This window comes from Brassica napus, chromosome C6 (assembly GCF_020379485.1).
Source record: "Brassica napus cultivar Da-Ae chromosome C6, Da-Ae, whole genome shotgun sequence".
In the NCBI taxonomy this organism is placed as follows: Eukaryota; Viridiplantae; Streptophyta; class Magnoliopsida; order Brassicales; family Brassicaceae; genus Brassica; species Brassica napus.
In genome coordinates this window covers 32,936,485-32,953,891 of record NC_063449.1, presented here as the reverse complement: position 1 = coordinate 32,953,891, position 17,407 = coordinate 32,936,485, and the positions used below count along the sequence as shown (strand labels likewise).

The following is a 17,407-nucleotide window of genomic DNA, read 5'->3' as shown; positions in this document are numbered from 1 at the left end:
AGTTTCATTCTTTTTAACTTTTTGAATACAAACAAAACGAGAAAAAGAAAGAAAAAAAAAATCAATTTCTTTTTGTGTAGTTCGAAAGAGTAAGATCGAAGATCGTCGACTTTTCTCCCAAGATTTTGAACATTATGTTTAATTTTCTATTGATAGCTACAATCTGATTACGTGGATCACACTTCTCTTCTTCTTCTTTTTTGTCAACTCACACTTCTCTTCTTATCTTCTCTATTAAAAAGAGAAGTACCATTTTTATCTACTATTTAGAAGTCTACTAGGACCATTTCATTAATCACATAATATGATATAATAATTAATAGGAATATTAATAATAAATTAATTTTAACTATAGATTTGAATTTTATTTTCAGTTATAACAAAATCTGTTGAGAAAAATCTAACAAAATCCTACTAAATTTTTAAATAATTTTTATTTAATATTTGTTTAATTAATTTCGTAATTAAATAATATAATGCTTTCATTTAAATAAATTATCATCTACCACTAAAACGGGTTCAAATTTTTTAATCATGTCAGATTTGTTTTATACAAATGATGTTATTAACATATGTTAAAAATTTATTTCTACAGCTATATATTTTCAAAAATCATATGTTGAAGAATATTTTTTATTTGATGATTTCAAATTATGAAAACTCGAAAACGTAATAAAAAAGGTAAAATGTATAAAACAAACCCCTATATTAATAAAGTAATAAGAAACTTAAACAATAAAATTAAAAAAGTTATAAAATACTAAACACTAAAATATAAATTGTATATTTAAATTTATATAATAATATTAAAATTAAATATTTATAAAATGAAAATATACCCGCACTATGTGCGGGATAAACTCTAGTTAATTATTATTATTGTAATCTGTTTGTGATATTCCATTACATAGTTTATTGATCCGGTCTCTTTCGCGAAAGTAGTACATTACATTTGTAGATGATTCTTTTTTTCTTTTTTCCATCTTTTATTTATAGAAGGCCAAAGCCAAGAAAGTACAGGACCGAAGTCCATATTACACATAACAACATCAAGTCCACAGACAAAAAGACAATACAGAAAAGATAAAATGGACCTAAAGCCCAAACCGACAAAACCCAATCGATTTCATGAAAAGCCACACGTCGAAAAGGACAGACACGTGTTAAGATCCTCGTCAACGAGGAGACACGTCCCTTGCGCCTCATCTTGACCGTCACCGTTTCGAGTCAACGCTAGAACACGACCGAAACTCTCATTTCGTCGGAGCACACCGGAACCTGAAACACACCCTTTCTTTACCTGAGCTCGTTTTAACGGAGAGCTTCCATCAAAACGCACAAACCATCTCTTATCTTCAAACACCACTGACGAGTTTAAACCCACAAACCATCCCTTATGTTCACCGTCTAATCCATTTCAATTAGAATAAAAGATAAGGGATGGTTTGTGGGTTTAAACTCGTCAGTGGTGTTTGAAGATACGAGATTCACACCAAACAGTTTTGTCTTCATAGAATAAAAGACGACAAGGCTGTAGACAAAAGCCAGCAGTACAGAGCATAAGAGCCTCCACTTCCGGAGTCATAAGCCGGCGCCGATGGATCTGAAGAAGCCTCCATCACCCGGAACCAAAAAGACCGATCAGAAACCCGAAACAAGGGAAAAACACAAAGAACCAGACATGCATGGAAAAATCGGAAGAAAACCGGATCGATGGTGACTGTGGGAACCCACGCCGTCAGCCGAAATCACAATTCTCGCCTGAAAACCTAGAGAGAAGGTGGAGGTTTCTTCCGAAAGAGAGGTTTTTTCTCTACATTTGTAGATGATTCACTCACTGTCATCTGTATAATATACTATAAAATATTTTACTTGCTGTTAGGTGTTCGTCCATTTGTCTTTTTGTGTTTTGGTCAGTAAAATAAAATAAACCTAAAAACATATGAAACGGAAAATGGAACATTTTAGATAATCTACTTAACATACTATTTTATGGGATGTCATTTGGAAGGCCTGTTACTTTCAATATTAATAGTCTAATATATAGAGAGATACATGTAGAAGGTAGCCAACATTCTGCTAGAAGGAAAAAAAAATAACTTTTTGTAACTGAAAGAAAAAAAAAATAACATATTGCATAGTTTTCTAGTGTTGGGAGTAATTTAAGTCAATCGAAAAAATATTCAAGATAAAGTTTAAAACATATAGAACAAAACTAATATTTGAGCTTTAAAATATCGATTTCGGCTTAAGCTTCTTAAAAAAAATTGAATTACCTCCGCTTTAAGAGTATCTGAATGGAATTTTTTACTTCAAATATACAAAAATCATGGTGTTTCACAGACGTGAGCCGTAAGTACACCTATCTATTGCTAGACTCTGAATGGAGAAAGCGAAATCAAACAGATCTTGTGAACCTAACGAATTGAACAGAACAAAAGTGGATCAAAAAAATCAAACGGTTTAAATATGGATCTAGCAGTTCAAAATATATATTTAAATAGTGAAAGTAGATAAAAAATGATCCAAAGTAATGTACAAATTTAAATTAATTAATATAAAATTTTATAATATTATATTTTTTCATAATTAAGAGAAGTTTTATAAAACAATTAAAAGTGAAAAGATAAAACTTTTTTCAAAATATAATAGGAAATTATTTTAAACATATATTATTTAAGTTTTAGAATTAAATATGTATATGATTTTGGATAAACTGAAAATAATTATATTTTGATAAAAAGAGGTGTAAATTAAATAAATATATATATATATATATATATATATATATATCAAATTTTGATGATTTTAAATTAGGTATGATTTTTGGTAAAATAGTATAATAGTTTTGAGTTTTAATAAGAAATATATGTAGTCAAAATGATTATATATTGGGTTACTAAGTTTACCGGGTCGACCGCAGATCCGGGTCGAGTTTCAAAATATTGCTATTAGATAATATCGACATCACCTATCTAAGATTTTGTAATGTGTTTCCTTGATTTTTATAATAGATCGAGGATTCACTAAAAACATTATGATATTTAAAATATATTTTGTACCCTATAAATATCCTTCACATAAACATCCTACCCTTGAAATTGAAATCTTTCTGAAACCATTTCCTATATTTTTAAAACCAAAAACCAAAAAAAAACAACCAACCTGAATCAAAACCAAAAACCAGAAAATACAATTTAAGAGTGAACTAAAACCGAACGTCCATATCTGAACATATTAGTGAACAAACAAATATGTTAATAAATTTATAAACAAAAACTAATTATGCGCTTTCAATGCACGGTTTATATGACCTTATTCTTATTCACATTGAGGATAGAATTTTAAATTTAAATTTAAAAAAAAAAAAAAATACTAAAATTTTCAAAATAAAAAGGTGCTATTTTGATCATTTTTTTTATTGAAAACTATTTTTATATCGAAAACTTAAAAAAAAACTATTTAAGAGAATTGCCCTTTTAAATTAGCATGTGCTACATATTATACAAGTAAAAGAATAATTTTTTTTAAAAAAAAGGAAGAACTGCTCGAAACATTCGAGTATTGTTGTGTACATACTTAACAGTGGTTCATAATTTTCACTCACAAATTTGAACCACAAGCACATTGAACCACAATTAAAGAACAAATAATGAATGGGACATTCAAGTGCAGTACGCACACACTTAGTCCTTACCTCTTTTTCCAACCCTCCATTCGAACTCTTTGATTTTGGACAACTCATAGTAACTTTGAATGTAGAATCCAACAGTTTAAGATTGTACTTCATAGAAGTTAAAAAACACTCGACAGATTTTAATATGGTCCGCTTGATATGTTGAAGGCACAAACGACAAAAGAATGTTTATTTATGCCAAACAATTAAACATTTATTGTTTTTTGGCTTAAAATTTTTATTATTTGCGAGCAATGTTCAATTTTTTATTAGTTCAGTCATACTACTTTTTCAGTTCCTTTAATTCTGGGGTCTCTACAGACACAGACATGTGCACTTAGCGTATACGTGTGCCTCTAATGGACTTAAAAGAAAAATTAGAGACATTGATTTGTCAAATAAGTAGAGAGTAATATGGCAAAAAAGACAAGTAATTAATGATAACTACAAAGACACGAATAAAAGCGGATATTAAATGATTTTCATGCGAGTTATATTTTAAACTCAAATTATTGTGACCGACTTCAAAAACACACCAAGAAAAAACTCTCAATCTCTCGTTTTCAGCTATAGGAGCCGCCTCCTCCACTAACTTAAATCATCTCTTCTTAGTCTTCCCAATCAAATCTGTTTCTTTTTTCACTATCCAAGCTTGCTATCGAAAACCTCAAGAGTTTTGGGTCCAATAAGCGCAGCCACAAGAAAATCATGGTGACTGATTCTCTCCTTCTTACTCTTCTTGAAAATTTCTCTCTACAAGTTCTTATATTACCACTCTTGAATTGGTCTTAAAATCCTCCAGGGACCAATGATGAGAGCACAAGAAGAAGAAGAAGAAGGTCATTATCTGAGTCCACCATGGCTAATTCCAATGCTAAGAGCAAACTACTTCGTCCCGTGTTCCATCCACGCCGGTTCCAACAAAAGCGAATGCAACATGTTCTGTCTTGACTGTACTTCCGATGCCTTTTGCTCTTACTGTTTGGTCAATCACAAAAACCATCGTGTCCTTCAGGTGCGTTCTTTAAAATATTTCTCTTAAATTTTACAGAAACGTACTAAAAATATCTAAAAATATTCTCAGATACGTAGATCATCATACCACAACGTTGTGAGGGTAAACGAGATTCAGAAGTACATAGACATATCTTGTGTTCAGACATATATAATCAACAGCGCAAGGATCGTGTTCTTGAACGAACGTCCTCAGCCAAGAATCGGCAAAGGCGTTACCAATACTTGTGAAATATGTTTCAGAAGCCTTCTTGATTCTTACCGTTTCTGCTCTCTTGGTTGCAAAGTAAATAGAATATATTCTCTCTATTTTATACCAGTTTCAGTTTCTTTATTAAATTGACCTTGTTGCCCTTGTTTGGTGATTCAGCTTGGAGGGATGAAGAGAGGGATTCAAAGTCTAACCTTCTCTTTGAAAGGGAAGCGTGAGAGAGAGTATCTTGGTGGGTCGGAATCCGATGAGGCGACCACACCAACTAAGATACGTAAGACGTGTGCTTTCAACCGTCTGATGAGTGGTCTTCTTATCTGCACCGTTAAGTCAGATTACTTTTCAGGAGATCAACGGTGTACGAGCTCCGGTGATGAAAGCGGTTTTAATCTTTCTCCGGGAACACCGCCGATATATAATCACCGGAACTCAAGTAGACGGAAGGGCGTACCACACCGTGCTCCGTTCTGATATTTGCAATAAGTAACTAAACTATATAGAAAACCGCCATACATATTACAAAATGCGGTCATTATATTGTAAATGGTTAGTATTTTTTTCTTTCTTTTGGAAGCTAGGAATAGTAGATAGTTTAAGATAGCATGTATACATATTATTTGCTTATAAATGTATGGTATAAGTTTATAGTCCTAAAGGGATTGAAATATGTTTTAATGTAGATTTTGTTGCAAACATCCGTTTGAAAGATGGTCCGTGGTATGTTATTTGTAGCGTATACGGTGTAATATTGTGACAATAAAGCGAGTGTACTGTTGTGCACTATGATCATGAGTCATGAGTTATGACTATAGTTCGTCTTGTCGTGTTCTTATCACTTGCGTTTACATTTGTGTAATGTCATTTCTGAAAAAGAAAAACATGTTTGGTCAGTTGACCAAATTAACAAAGATACCCTCCTTGCTTCCTTAGCTCTTTCCTTGTCCACCTGCCCATTAAATGTATAAAATTGTGGCGAACATGGTTTTGAGATGTGGAAGTAACTCTTTTTAAAAAAGACGTGGCAGTAACACTTACATGTATGATTTTATTATTTGCATTACGTGTACAATGTGTTGTGGCATGGCAGCGTTTAGTAATAAGAAACTGTTTAATACTGAGTGAAATGCAGATCTCACGTTGATCGGACTGATGATCATCTTCAAGCTCATATCGCGTGAGAAGATACTGATAAGTTTTTTGGGCTTCCAACTTAAAATCAATTGGCTATTAGTTGATTGGCCCAAGTCCCTTATATATTATTCAAGTACTTTTCATATTTCCGATGTGGGATCTTCTCTCAAATACCTTCCCTCAAAATAATAGTGTGTGTAACCATTAATCTCGCAGAATCCATCGTACTCCCTCCGAAATCATGCTTTATTTTCTAGTGATCTCGGCGGAACTGAGACTTCTATGGACCATCAGCTAATGGGATGATTGAGCCACTGTCTGGGACGGATTAATGGGTCAGGGTATTGGGCCGGCTCTGATACCATGATAAGTTTCCTGGACTTCCAACTTAAAACCAATTGGATATTAGTGGATTGGCTCAAATCCATTATATATTATTCAAGTCATTTTCATATTTTCGATGTGGGATCTTTTCTCCAATAGATACAATCACATAATGCATAAAAATGAAGAACAACAGACTTCGTCTTATTTATACGTCTAACTACTTCGTAATAAGAAACCCTCTATTTTGCTTAGAAAGGTTATCATCAACACAACTAATCATCACGTGTTTCTCTTCACTTTGCCACAAGCCTCCATATCACTATATCAGCTTCTTCATGTTGACCAAGGTAGCAAAACTCGTCGCTAAACAAAACGTTTTAAGCCCACAGGGTGGTTAACTGGAATACAACGTTTTAAGCCCAATACTGCTAACAAAGTTAAACAAACATCTATTTTACCTCCCACTTTAGGCCTCTTTAGGATCTGCCTAATTATATCTATTATTTGTTCAATCAAGACTTTTAACAGATACATAACTAAAGAGTAAGAGTAAGTCGTTGTGGGCACGACCACGTTATAAGATAAACCAGAAATTAGGAATATTTTTTGGCAAGGAACATGGTAGACGTGCAAGGAGGTTAGAGCATCATTATCCTTATAAACTCATTTGGGTTTCTTAATGATTTGTTTAATAATAAAATTAGTTAAAAAATTTAATTAAAAACCCATAAATTTTGTGCTCCATTAGAAGTTTCTTAATTAAGGGTTATTAAAAAAAAATTAAACATTGTTTTATTAAATATTTTTTTTTTTGAATAAAACATAGTAAAAGTAGATGATTTTATATAGAGAAAGAGGAGTGTAGATAATTTTATATAGAGAAGGAGAGAATTTGTTCTACACTTGTTTGGAGAAGAGAAAAAAGAATATGAGAAGGAAAAAATCGCACAGACAGAGTTTTAAAGACAATATTTTCACCGCAAGATATACTTTCACTACAAGATAATCTTTAAGATAATCTTTTAAAGACAATGACACAAGAAAACAACAAACACAAGTTCACACTTCCGTGACACTACAAAACAACAAACACATTGGTACAAGGCGAAGCTATAGGAGGAGGGTTCAAGCTTTCCAACACTGTTTCCGAATGATTCCCACTCAGTAGTGGTTACAGCTGCGGCTTTGCTCTGTAACATCTTGCCTTCAACGTATCCACATCCTCCTGCAATTTTTGGACCCTACGTACCTACACAACACAAACCCACCCAATCAAATCTATGTAGATGCTCAATTTACACGGAAGATATAGAAAGAAGAAACATTTCAAGTAATTCAGTGAAGCACAGCATGAACGTCTCAAATCTCAAGGAATCTGTAATGTATCATAACCAACGTCTCTACGTTTAGAACAAACTAAACAGACACTATAAATCCAAATGCATATCTTTCACCGCTTATTCATGATGACACACTTATCGTGTAAACATATAGTCTACGATGCATACATACAAAGGAAGAATGAAACAGATGAAAAAAACAACCTCTGCCTTTCGCTATACTCTATATGATCACCCAATCCCATACTTATACTTAACGTCATTCACTTATCTATTCACATCACGTCTCAACATCTTATCATCACTTTCTTGACAACCCTAGCATGCCTACGACCTCATCACAACAACCATACTACCTTTTATAACAACTAGATCAATCACCAATCACATATCACATCACAGTTACACACAAGTTCTAGATCTGATTAACAAAGGACTAAGTCCCATTGGTTACTCAACATGAGGCAAGTTCACAACCAAGTCCTCACCCTAGCTTATTGCAGTGGTAGATCTGGATCTAGAGTGGAAGAGACGGTCACTTCTCGGGATCTGGTTCATAAGTAGGATTCACAAGAGAGAGGAGGGTTTAGGATATGTCATTCCCAATGACATAGAGCTAGAGAGCACGGTCTTACCTTGTGGTTCAGATCTCAGTTGCTTGCACGAAACCGAATCAAGGAGGCGACGACTAGGGGCTCGGGTGCGGCGGCTCGGGCTTCGCGGGCGGTGGGCGGCGGCTGGCTTCGACGGAGGCGGGACAACGGTGGCGAGAGGTGGCGGCGGGGTTCTGCTCGGACATGGCTTCGCTTGCTGTCTCTCTTGTGGCTGAACTCTAAGGGGGCTTCCCCTTTTATAAGAAGTGAGAGGGGTCATGTCTAGGGTTTCTCCTTCTTTGACCTGCAGCACTTGAGTTTCATTTTGGGCCAGGCCCGGGATGTTATAGTCTCTCTCTCGAGTGGATGCTTCTCTCACTTGGTGTGTCGCCAACACACATATAAAGATCAAGACCGAGCAATTATAATCACGCATAAATTGGTGGAGAACACAAGCGAGGCGGAGAACACAAGCGAGAAACAAAAGAAAAAAAAAGAGAGAAGAAAAAAGAAAAAAGAAAAATAAATGTCTTTCCTCTGATTTGTTGACACGTAGTTAAAAAACTCTTTTTAGTGATCGATCCCCAATATCCTTTCATAAGGATCAGTAACATCTTTTTAATTTTGTTTTGATTTAATTAAATCCCTATTTAATTTAAAAACCTCTCTTAAGAAACTCCTATAATCATGGTCTTGTATCTAAGCAAAACGGCTTAGGTACTATTTCGGTAGATATCTAATATACATTAGGGGGGATGTATTGAATTGTGAATTTGAGAATGTTTGGAGAGATTTTACTTCTGGTGAGATTTGGGAGGACTTTGAGTATATGTAGATGATTTTGGTGAAACTTTAAAAAGAAAAAGAAAACCCTATTGACGATTTGGAAAAAAATATTCTTGGATTTCAGAATAGTTTATATGATTTGAGATTGTTTATGATTTTTATTTTCGATAGCCAGAACAAGATCGTAGTTGTAGTTATAATCGTCATCTCCTAAAGTCCAAATTCTTATATTTGACATCATAATGTAAAAACAATACCATAGAGAAACACTGTAAAATCCTCAATTAATTTCAAGTGAACATCCATAGAGAAACACTGTAAAAAAACAGAGTTATTGTTGACTCCAACCTGTTTTTCATCATCCAATTCAATTGCCCAAAACCAAAAAATAAGCAAGATCAATAAAAAATAGTTGCATTTTCAAAGTATTGTCCAAGATCGAACTATTTTGCAATCCTATAAATTTTAGACAGTCCTAGCAAAAAGTGGTGATAGTGGAGTTCCTTGTGCAAGGAGTCCTCAACGTCAAATGCTTCTTCTTTCTTTTGCATACGTCAAATGCTTTTCACCCACAACCTTTAACTACTTTTGGTAAAAACCACTCATACTCTATATGTTCTCTTCCAAGACACATACACTGAAATACATATAACTATCATTTATTCATCTCATGTGTTTACTTAAACTTTTAGAGCCAAACCATAAGTTGAGACAGTCATTTTCTTGACTGGTACCTCATTATCATATCACAATCAACTCTTTTTTTTCCCTCACCTATATAGCCGGACTCGCAGTTTTTACCTGCATCGAACACACAAAATCATAGTGTAACAACGAGTCATCATAAATTTACCATTCAAGATAGAGAATATTCACAAACATTGATCATTATAACACAGCCTCTGAATCAGACAAGATAAAATCAATGCAACAAACACATAGTCAGAGAGAATTAGAAAGCAATCAGTGAGGAAATTATACAATATCATGGGAACCCACCGAGAATAGGATCTGAATTGATGTCTTCAAAGAAAAATCTCCCAATGGGAAGAACACATAAGTAGTCATACTCGTAGATGAAACAGAGAGTCTCAGAAATTAAAGAGCTTGAGAATATGGGGGATAAGAAATCAAGGATTTGTAAGAGGTAGAGACAAACTCATATATTCCAACAATTTCTTCTCAGTGCAATTCAATGTGTATTTCGTTGAACAAGACGAAGAGAATAAATGCAGAGACAAGGTGTAGAAACAAAAACAATAACTGAGAGAGAAAGCAATGTGAAAGATTAATTATAGAGAGAAGTAATCGAAATATTTGTGATGTTTCTAAAGAGAGTTTTTTTTAAATTCTGAACTCTCTCTCTCAATAACTACCCTAGAGGTGAAATTTTTCCACCGCTATTTTTAACTACAAATTGATGTCAACTCTCCCAAAATCCTTTTTGTAACTTTTTTCGCAAAAAAAAAAATTGTTTTGATTTCAATAACACTGGATTTGATATGAGTTTTGTAAATTGTTTGATTGAATAACAGTATATTTCAAATGATTTTAATAATTTTACATAAATCTCATGTTCGATAACACATGATTTGAATAGATATTTACAAATCTTTAGTTTTTTTTTTTTTTTTTTGATTAACCTGGAGGGACTTCCACCCCCAGGGGCCAACCCCTCGGCGCGAGGCGGACCATTTGATACTATGGGGAATTAGATACCCCAATTGCCTGGCCAGCGGTTCGAACCCGGGTGCGTATTGAGGCCGAAGCTCTCTCAACACCACCAGGCCAACCCCGCTGGTTAAACAAATCTTTAGTTGAATAAGAGGATTTTAATAAAAATCCAAAATCTCGTAAAAATCCAATTCCAATACACCCCCTAGATGTTTTTGTCACTTAATTGAAGATTTCTACGAATTGTTTGTTAATTGACTTGTAGACTTCTGCCAGTTGCCAAATCGAAAAATCTGCAACGAGCGTGTATTTACGAAATTTTCTGGATTTTAAATCATTTTTGTTGTAATTAAATGATAATTACGCGTCCCGCAAGCTGTCATTACTAAGTTGTAAAGATATCTTAGTTAATGACAAATGAATACTAATGTAGTTGCGATCAACTTGATATACTATATGACTAGCCTGTAGGAACATTAATTAATATGATACCGTAGAAGTCTCATTCCCTATTAATTAAACTAATAGTTGATCCCCAGCTTTCATTTAAGTGTTCTTGAGGCATTTTCACATGAAATAAGAATCTACATATATATACACTATATCATGCAAAAACAAAATATGAAACTGGAAAATCTTGTTTTGTTCATTAGGTTTAACGAAGTTTAAATTAAGGATTGTGATAGTGTAATATTATATGTAGTCAGTTGCATTCCTTTAAAAGTCAACGAGTGAACACGTGAATCCTTTGTGCCTTTTGCATGGCCTGTGACCTTTTCGAGTTTACTCAGTTCAATGTAATAATTAAATAAGTACGGTGTCTCCTTTGTGCTTTTTAGCTTTTAGTTAAACTAATGTCAAGTCTGGAAGTACTTATAAGCATAAGATGTAAATAATCATGTAATGATGAAGTTCTTAATAAAATTCAAATTTGTTATATAATTTAAAAAACATCGACGATAAGTATATTTAAATCTCTTTATAAAAATGTATATTTAAATCTCATAAATCACGGGAGTTTTGCGGAAGCGCATATCACGATTATAAAATGATATTTTGTCAAAAAGGTTATAACGTTAATTCTTTTAAGCAAATATATAGAACATTTATTCATCAATTATCATTACGAAAGTCACTTGAAACACACGGCTTACGTACATAAATTGACCATTTGTATTTTTTTTACCACTTGGAATATCAACTCGTTTTTCTTTATTTTATCAAAATATCACATGGTATTGGTGAGTCAAATACTACAAATTGCTATGGTCTTTCACATTAAAAGAAAGAGAGAAAATTAAAAAGTTGCTGTGGTTTCCTTATTCCCCACGCTTATTTATTTATTGTGTTGGTCTCCTTATCTGCTTAAAATTTTAGTCACGTGTTACGGCTAAGAGCCACATCATTGCTGACTTCTCTACAATCCATCCGTACATATAATTTTTTTTGGTCAAAGAATCTGTTATCTAACCCGCGATTTAATTGATTAGTCGTTAATCAATTCACCAAATATTGAATTCAAACTTCTTTGTCTATTTGAAAAATAATTTCCGTCCACACGAACGCCGCGTACAATCGGTTACTCATTGTGTATATATTTTCTAAATATGATTTTAATCTGAACCGTATAAAAATTGGGGGAATTGCAGCGCATATACATAAGAAAAATAGAAATAAAGTTTATATCCCATAAGACTATTTTGGCTATGATATTCTGTATTAATTACAACTTTACTCTTGATACCACACGCGCGCACCACATATTTTTTTTGTTTATAATTTTATCTATTTTATCTCTGTTCATTTCACTTTCTTCCGTTTCAATCACCTCTGTTTGTAACATCACCACAATCGCCGTTGCTAATTTTTCATTCCTCTACACCATCCGTGCTTCCATCATTTTTACCATCATCTCCACTGTTTTTGCTTCCACTGCCGCCGATGTGGATTGTATGATCCTTCACCCCCATCACCTCTTCCACTATTGTTTCCACCATCTCTAATGTTTTCTCTTTTATCACCGCCGCCACTACTTGTGATTTTTTTACTTTTTCCCACCGTGTCTTTTGAATTAATAGTTGTAGTGGACATATCATCAGTGTCTAAGCAACCCGATTTGTTTGTGTGTTATCTGAAATCGAAACCACTGTTTAGTTTTCAGATCTGGTTAAAAGGGGTTAACGGCAAAACGACGAGAAACTTATTTTTTGAGAAAAGTTAAGAGTAAAAGTTTTATCTCATATACTATATGAGAGCACTAAACAGTACAGTCACACGAAAGACGCATTTGAAGCTGCAGTTAGGACGTATGCAGTTGAAGACTCCACATTTAACCCAAACTAACGCCCGTAGTAACCTAGTTGCTGATTTTCCCTCTGTTTAATTTTGTTCAGCTTGTTTGGATAAAAACACTCAAATCTGATGTTACCATATTATATTGAATATAGTATAGTCGTATGCCAGCCTTTTCCCATGCATGGACATGCGTGCATATATGTTCTCTTCTTTGATGAACATGCCAGCTTTTTTTGTAAACTTGATTCCTAGTACGATTGCTATGTATGTTACCACTATTCTTGATCCTCTCCCCTAAATTGGTAAAGCATTGTGGGCATAAACATAATTTATGTTTTTGTCGAGTATTCTAAACTATGTTGTAAACATGTATAGTATAGTTACGTAATTGATGAAACACAACCTTGTAACTGATTAAATCATTTATGTGCCTATACTATATGATATGTAGTATAGCATGACAACTTTAGTTTTGGAGTGTCGCGCACGCGCCTGGAGAAAGATTTCGGTCAAATTTATGTGCATTTTGTTTCATCCGTCATGAATTACTGTAGTATGGACATTTTCTTCGTTCTTTTGCCTCTTATAAATATTCAGCAAATTCTCCCTAAAAATTGTATTACCATAAAATGAATGTGAATATTTTATTTTGAAACTTTATGTTGCGGACCTTCTAGTTGGGCAAGTTGACGATTAAATAGACTTTTTAGGTCAATTTTACAGAGTAGATGGATAAGAAGAAAGACCATTTATACAAACGCACATCCACGTATAATACAAACAGAGTCGTGCCTACTGTATTACAAAAGAGGCAAATGCCTCAGGCCCCCAAAAGATTTATCAAATTCAAGGGCCCCTATTTTTCAAATATAATTAGCTTAATTGGTGGCATGGTTAAATACTGTGACTTTGTTTTAGAGTTTATGTTTTTTAGCTATACTAATTAACTTCCCATACATTTATATGGGTTATTTAGTTAGAGTTTGTTCCTTTTGGTTGTTTTATTTATGTTTTATATTTAACTTTTGCTCATTTCTAGTTTTATAATGTAACTACTTGGTTTTCATTATTTTATAAATTTCTAAGTTATTAATGTGGATTAAATTAACTTATTTAAAAATATTCAAGATATATTATTTAATCTGAATAGATAACTTTTAATATTAAATAATGATTAATCTTTTTTAGTTTATTAAATGTGTGCTTTTCAAAAGAAATATCTAGTTTTAATAACACTAATAAATACTCATATATTTTATAAAACTATTCATATTATTTACAAATACAGTGATTTGTATAAACTTTATCATAATTGTTTGCATATTTTATATAACAATTGTGATAAATAACGCTTTTGTTAATAGCTGAGCACGGCACTGAATACAAACAACTGTACAATGCAGTCATCTAAAATAACCATGCCAATCGTACTCACACGTTGACTAAAAAGAAAATAAAAACTGGTTGTGCAATCCCTTTTCTCAACAATAATAATAATAGAAGAAATTTTATCAATGAAATTTCCAGTAACTAAATCTATTGATCACTTTGATCACTTTTTACATTTTTTCTCTTGATCTTACAAGATTAAGCAATGTTGTCTAAATTAAATTGTTTAGGTTAGTCAAAATATTCTGTGACTTTAGTAGAAGGTGCATGCATATCATAAATACGTGTAAGGCAAAAGTCAACTAATAGCATGATTATTGGTAGGTTATCAGGGTGGGGTTCTTAGTGGAATATAAGAACTCGTCTCTTAATTTTTAAGTAAAAAATTTAAGAACCAATTTTTAAATAAGAGTTTTAAGAACTGATTCTTAATTTTTTTTTTAAGTGAGACGGGCTCTTATATTCGATAAGAACTCTCCAATAAACATGCTGTTGACAAGCTAATTAGTATACTCGTCAGCGTTTGAGAAAAGACAAAACCGCAACTGGTTTTTGTCTCTTCCTTTTTGTTCGGCCGGTTCGGTAATAGCTTACGACTTACGTCACCATCTTGGTCTATTTATATCCCCTCTGTAACATACTCTGTCTCTACGCGTCCTCTCTCCCTCTCTCTATCTCTTAGTTGTCAATTACTCTCTCTCAAGCGATCAGATTTCAAGTTTTGTTTTTTTGTAATTTTTAACCTAAAGTTTCGAAAGAAAAAAAACTCCAAATGGGTCTTTGTGTATCTGTTGGTCGTAGCGACTGCGATTCTTCTCCGGCGGCTAAAATCGTAACGGTTAACGGCGATCTCCGGGAATACAATGTCCCGGTGTTAGCTTCACAGGTTCTTGAAGCTGAATCGATGGCTTCTTCTTCCTCTCGGCCTTCCTCTTATTTTCTATGTAATTCAGATTCTCTTTATTACGACGATTTCATCCCGGCGATCGAACCGGAGGAGATTCTTCAGGCGGATCAAATCTATTTCGTTCTCCCTGTCTCCAAACGTCAGTACCGTCTCACGGCGTCCGATATGGCGGCTCTGGCGGTGAAAGCTAGCGTCGCCATGGAGAAAGCTGCGAAGAACAAAAATCGCCGTCGCAAGAGCGGGAGGATCTCTCCGGTGATGATGATGAATCAGCCTAACGAACGGCTCGTCGTCGTTAATAGAAGTTCGACGATGGTGCAAAAGGGAAACCTACCGAATAAAACGACGCAGTTTAAGAGTACTAATACAATCGGTTATTCCCGGTCCGGTTCGGTACGGCAATTGAAAAGATATGCGTCCGGGAGGGCTAGGAAGCTTGCGGCTCGATCGATTAAAAGACTCTCAACAATCCACGAAGAAAACATTTTTTAGATCTCTAAGAACACTTTTTTTTTTGTTACGGAAATTATTGTTAATGCTTGAAATGAAAAAAAATAACACACTCTGTAAATTACAGTGTTCACTTTGTTCCTGTGATATTATATTTTCCCGTTTTGTTATGTCATGTATAATATATGCGCACTAGCTTATAAGCTATAAATCAAGTACGTATCACACATTCACGCAATCACACTGTGCGACTTTCATGAAGATACAACACGCATATATTTAAACATACTTTGAGTTAACTAATTTTATTGTTCGTATCTTTTTTTTTTTTTGAACAAAAAATTACATAGCTTGAGATTCGAAAATAATATGAACTAGTGTAAAGTTTGTTCTTTGAACAGATTTATGAACATCCGTATCTTCAAAATGATATGAACTAGTGTAAAGTTTGTTCAATGATATATACTCTTCCTTGGTCAAAATTTGATAAATGCATATTATATTATACACACGGTATTTCGGATACTGTTAGTTTAATTTTTCAAAATTTTGAAAATATAATTGTTTTGATTACAGTCAATTTAAATGGCTCGTATTTGATCAGTAAATTTTCTGAATTTGTAAGATATGATTAGATTCTTGCGAACATTTAGATGAGTTTGATCCGTAGCCCACCAGTCTCATCGGTTTGATGTTTGATTCTATGTTTAAACATTATAGACAAAAAAAACTATTTATTTATTTGAGGGATGAACTAGGGTAAGTCCAGTCTCCTCTTTAGGATCATAGGTCAAAAAGTAATTTACAACTTTCCAATATTAGCATAGTTAGAAAATTACTAGACATGGAACTATTGTAGAGAAAGATAATCAAAACCAAATAAAAGACTTGGAGAGAAAGTTGGAATTTGAATGCAAAGAGTTATTTACCGGTGTGGTTGGAAGAAGACAAGATGTAAACAGCCAATGGTATTTAACTTGATAAAGTCCAAGTTAATCAAATTAAGCTTTACATTTTTTATTTTTTGTTCAGTCTTTTTGTACCTTTCTACTTGAGGAAAACCAATATTATAGGCCAAACTCTGTGATGCATAAACTTATATTTTTTGTCAACATGCATAAACTTATACTTAGTTAACAAACAGATTTTCTTTAATATTTACTTAAGAAAAACCAATATTACATGACCAAGCTCGGTTACCTAATCGGTTCAGTCTAAAAGGTGCTTGTTTACTAAACCTGATCTAAGAAGTTCAATTTGGAAAATGGACGATTTGCGTACGTTAATCGTGATGGGAAACGGTCAAATTCGCCCCGTCTGCACCATTTCGATACGGATTGAACAATTTTTTATATAAAACTTGATTCACTATCTGATCCGCAAAGAAAAAATAACTATACCATCATCGGTTTCATCTACATTTGTGGATGATATGCAGGATTTAGAGATAGTATTAATAACTATAAAATAATCATCTTCTATATTTTATTTATTTTTTAAATCAAAAAAATAATAAATTTATGATTAAAATTATGTATATATCTGTAATTTATAATTATTTTGAAAGAAAATCATTTTTCTCTAAAAATGTTTTTTCAGTTTTACGGATTCCCG

The 17,407-nt window shown here is 33.3% G+C and overlaps 2 protein-coding genes and 1 long non-coding RNA gene across 4 annotated transcripts; 2 read left to right on the top strand and 1 right to left on the bottom strand.

Moving 5' to 3' along the window:
• Positions 1–4,171: 4,171 nt before the first annotated feature.
• On the top strand, positions 4,172–5,690 carry LOC106353510 (protein RGF1 INDUCIBLE TRANSCRIPTION FACTOR 1-like). Its single transcript, XM_013793278.3, has 4 exons — positions 4,172–4,387; positions 4,479–4,691; positions 4,761–4,976; positions 5,061–5,690. Exons 1-4 carry the CDS (start codon positions 4,385–4,387, stop codon positions 5,370–5,372), a joined length of 744 nt encoding a protein of 247 aa, XP_013648732.1. The 5' UTR covers positions 4,172–4,384; the 3' UTR covers positions 5,373–5,690.
• Positions 5,691–7,314: 1,624 nt separating this feature from the next.
• On the bottom strand, positions 7,315–10,559 carry LOC106356955. 2 transcript variants are annotated; one of them, XR_007325122.1, is made up of 4 exons: positions 10,078–10,559; positions 8,335–9,879; positions 8,188–8,248; positions 7,315–7,608 (listed from the first exon to the last, which is right to left on the bottom strand). It is a non-coding gene; the product is annotated as an uncharacterized LOC106356955 (long non-coding RNA). The 2 variants fall into 2 exon arrangements; XR_001272201.3 differs by having other exon boundaries at positions 8,335–10,559.
• Positions 10,560–15,074: 4,515 nt separating this feature from the next.
• Positions 15,075–15,963, top strand: LOC106356956. Its single transcript, XM_013796662.3, has one exon. The coding sequence runs from the start codon at positions 15,209–15,211 to the stop codon at positions 15,833–15,835; it is 627 nt and encodes a 208-aa protein (XP_013652116.1). The 5' UTR covers positions 15,075–15,208; the 3' UTR covers positions 15,836–15,963.
• The last annotated feature ends 1,444 nt before the right edge of the window (positions 15,964–17,407 follow it).

Coding starts and splice junctions, on each gene's coding strand:
- LOC106353510 (XM_013793278.3), top strand. Junction 4,692..4,760: donor AAAACCATCGTGTCCTTCAG/GTGCGTTCTTTA, acceptor AAATATTCTCAG/ATACGTAGATCATCATACCA. Junction 4,977..5,060: donor TCTGCTCTCTTGGTTGCAAA/GTAAATAGAATA, acceptor TTGGTGATTCAG/CTTGGAGGGATGAAGAGAGG.
- LOC106356956 (XM_013796662.3), top strand. CDS start 15,209: ATGGGTCTTTGTGTATCTGTTGGTCGTAGCGACTGCGATTCTTCTCCG.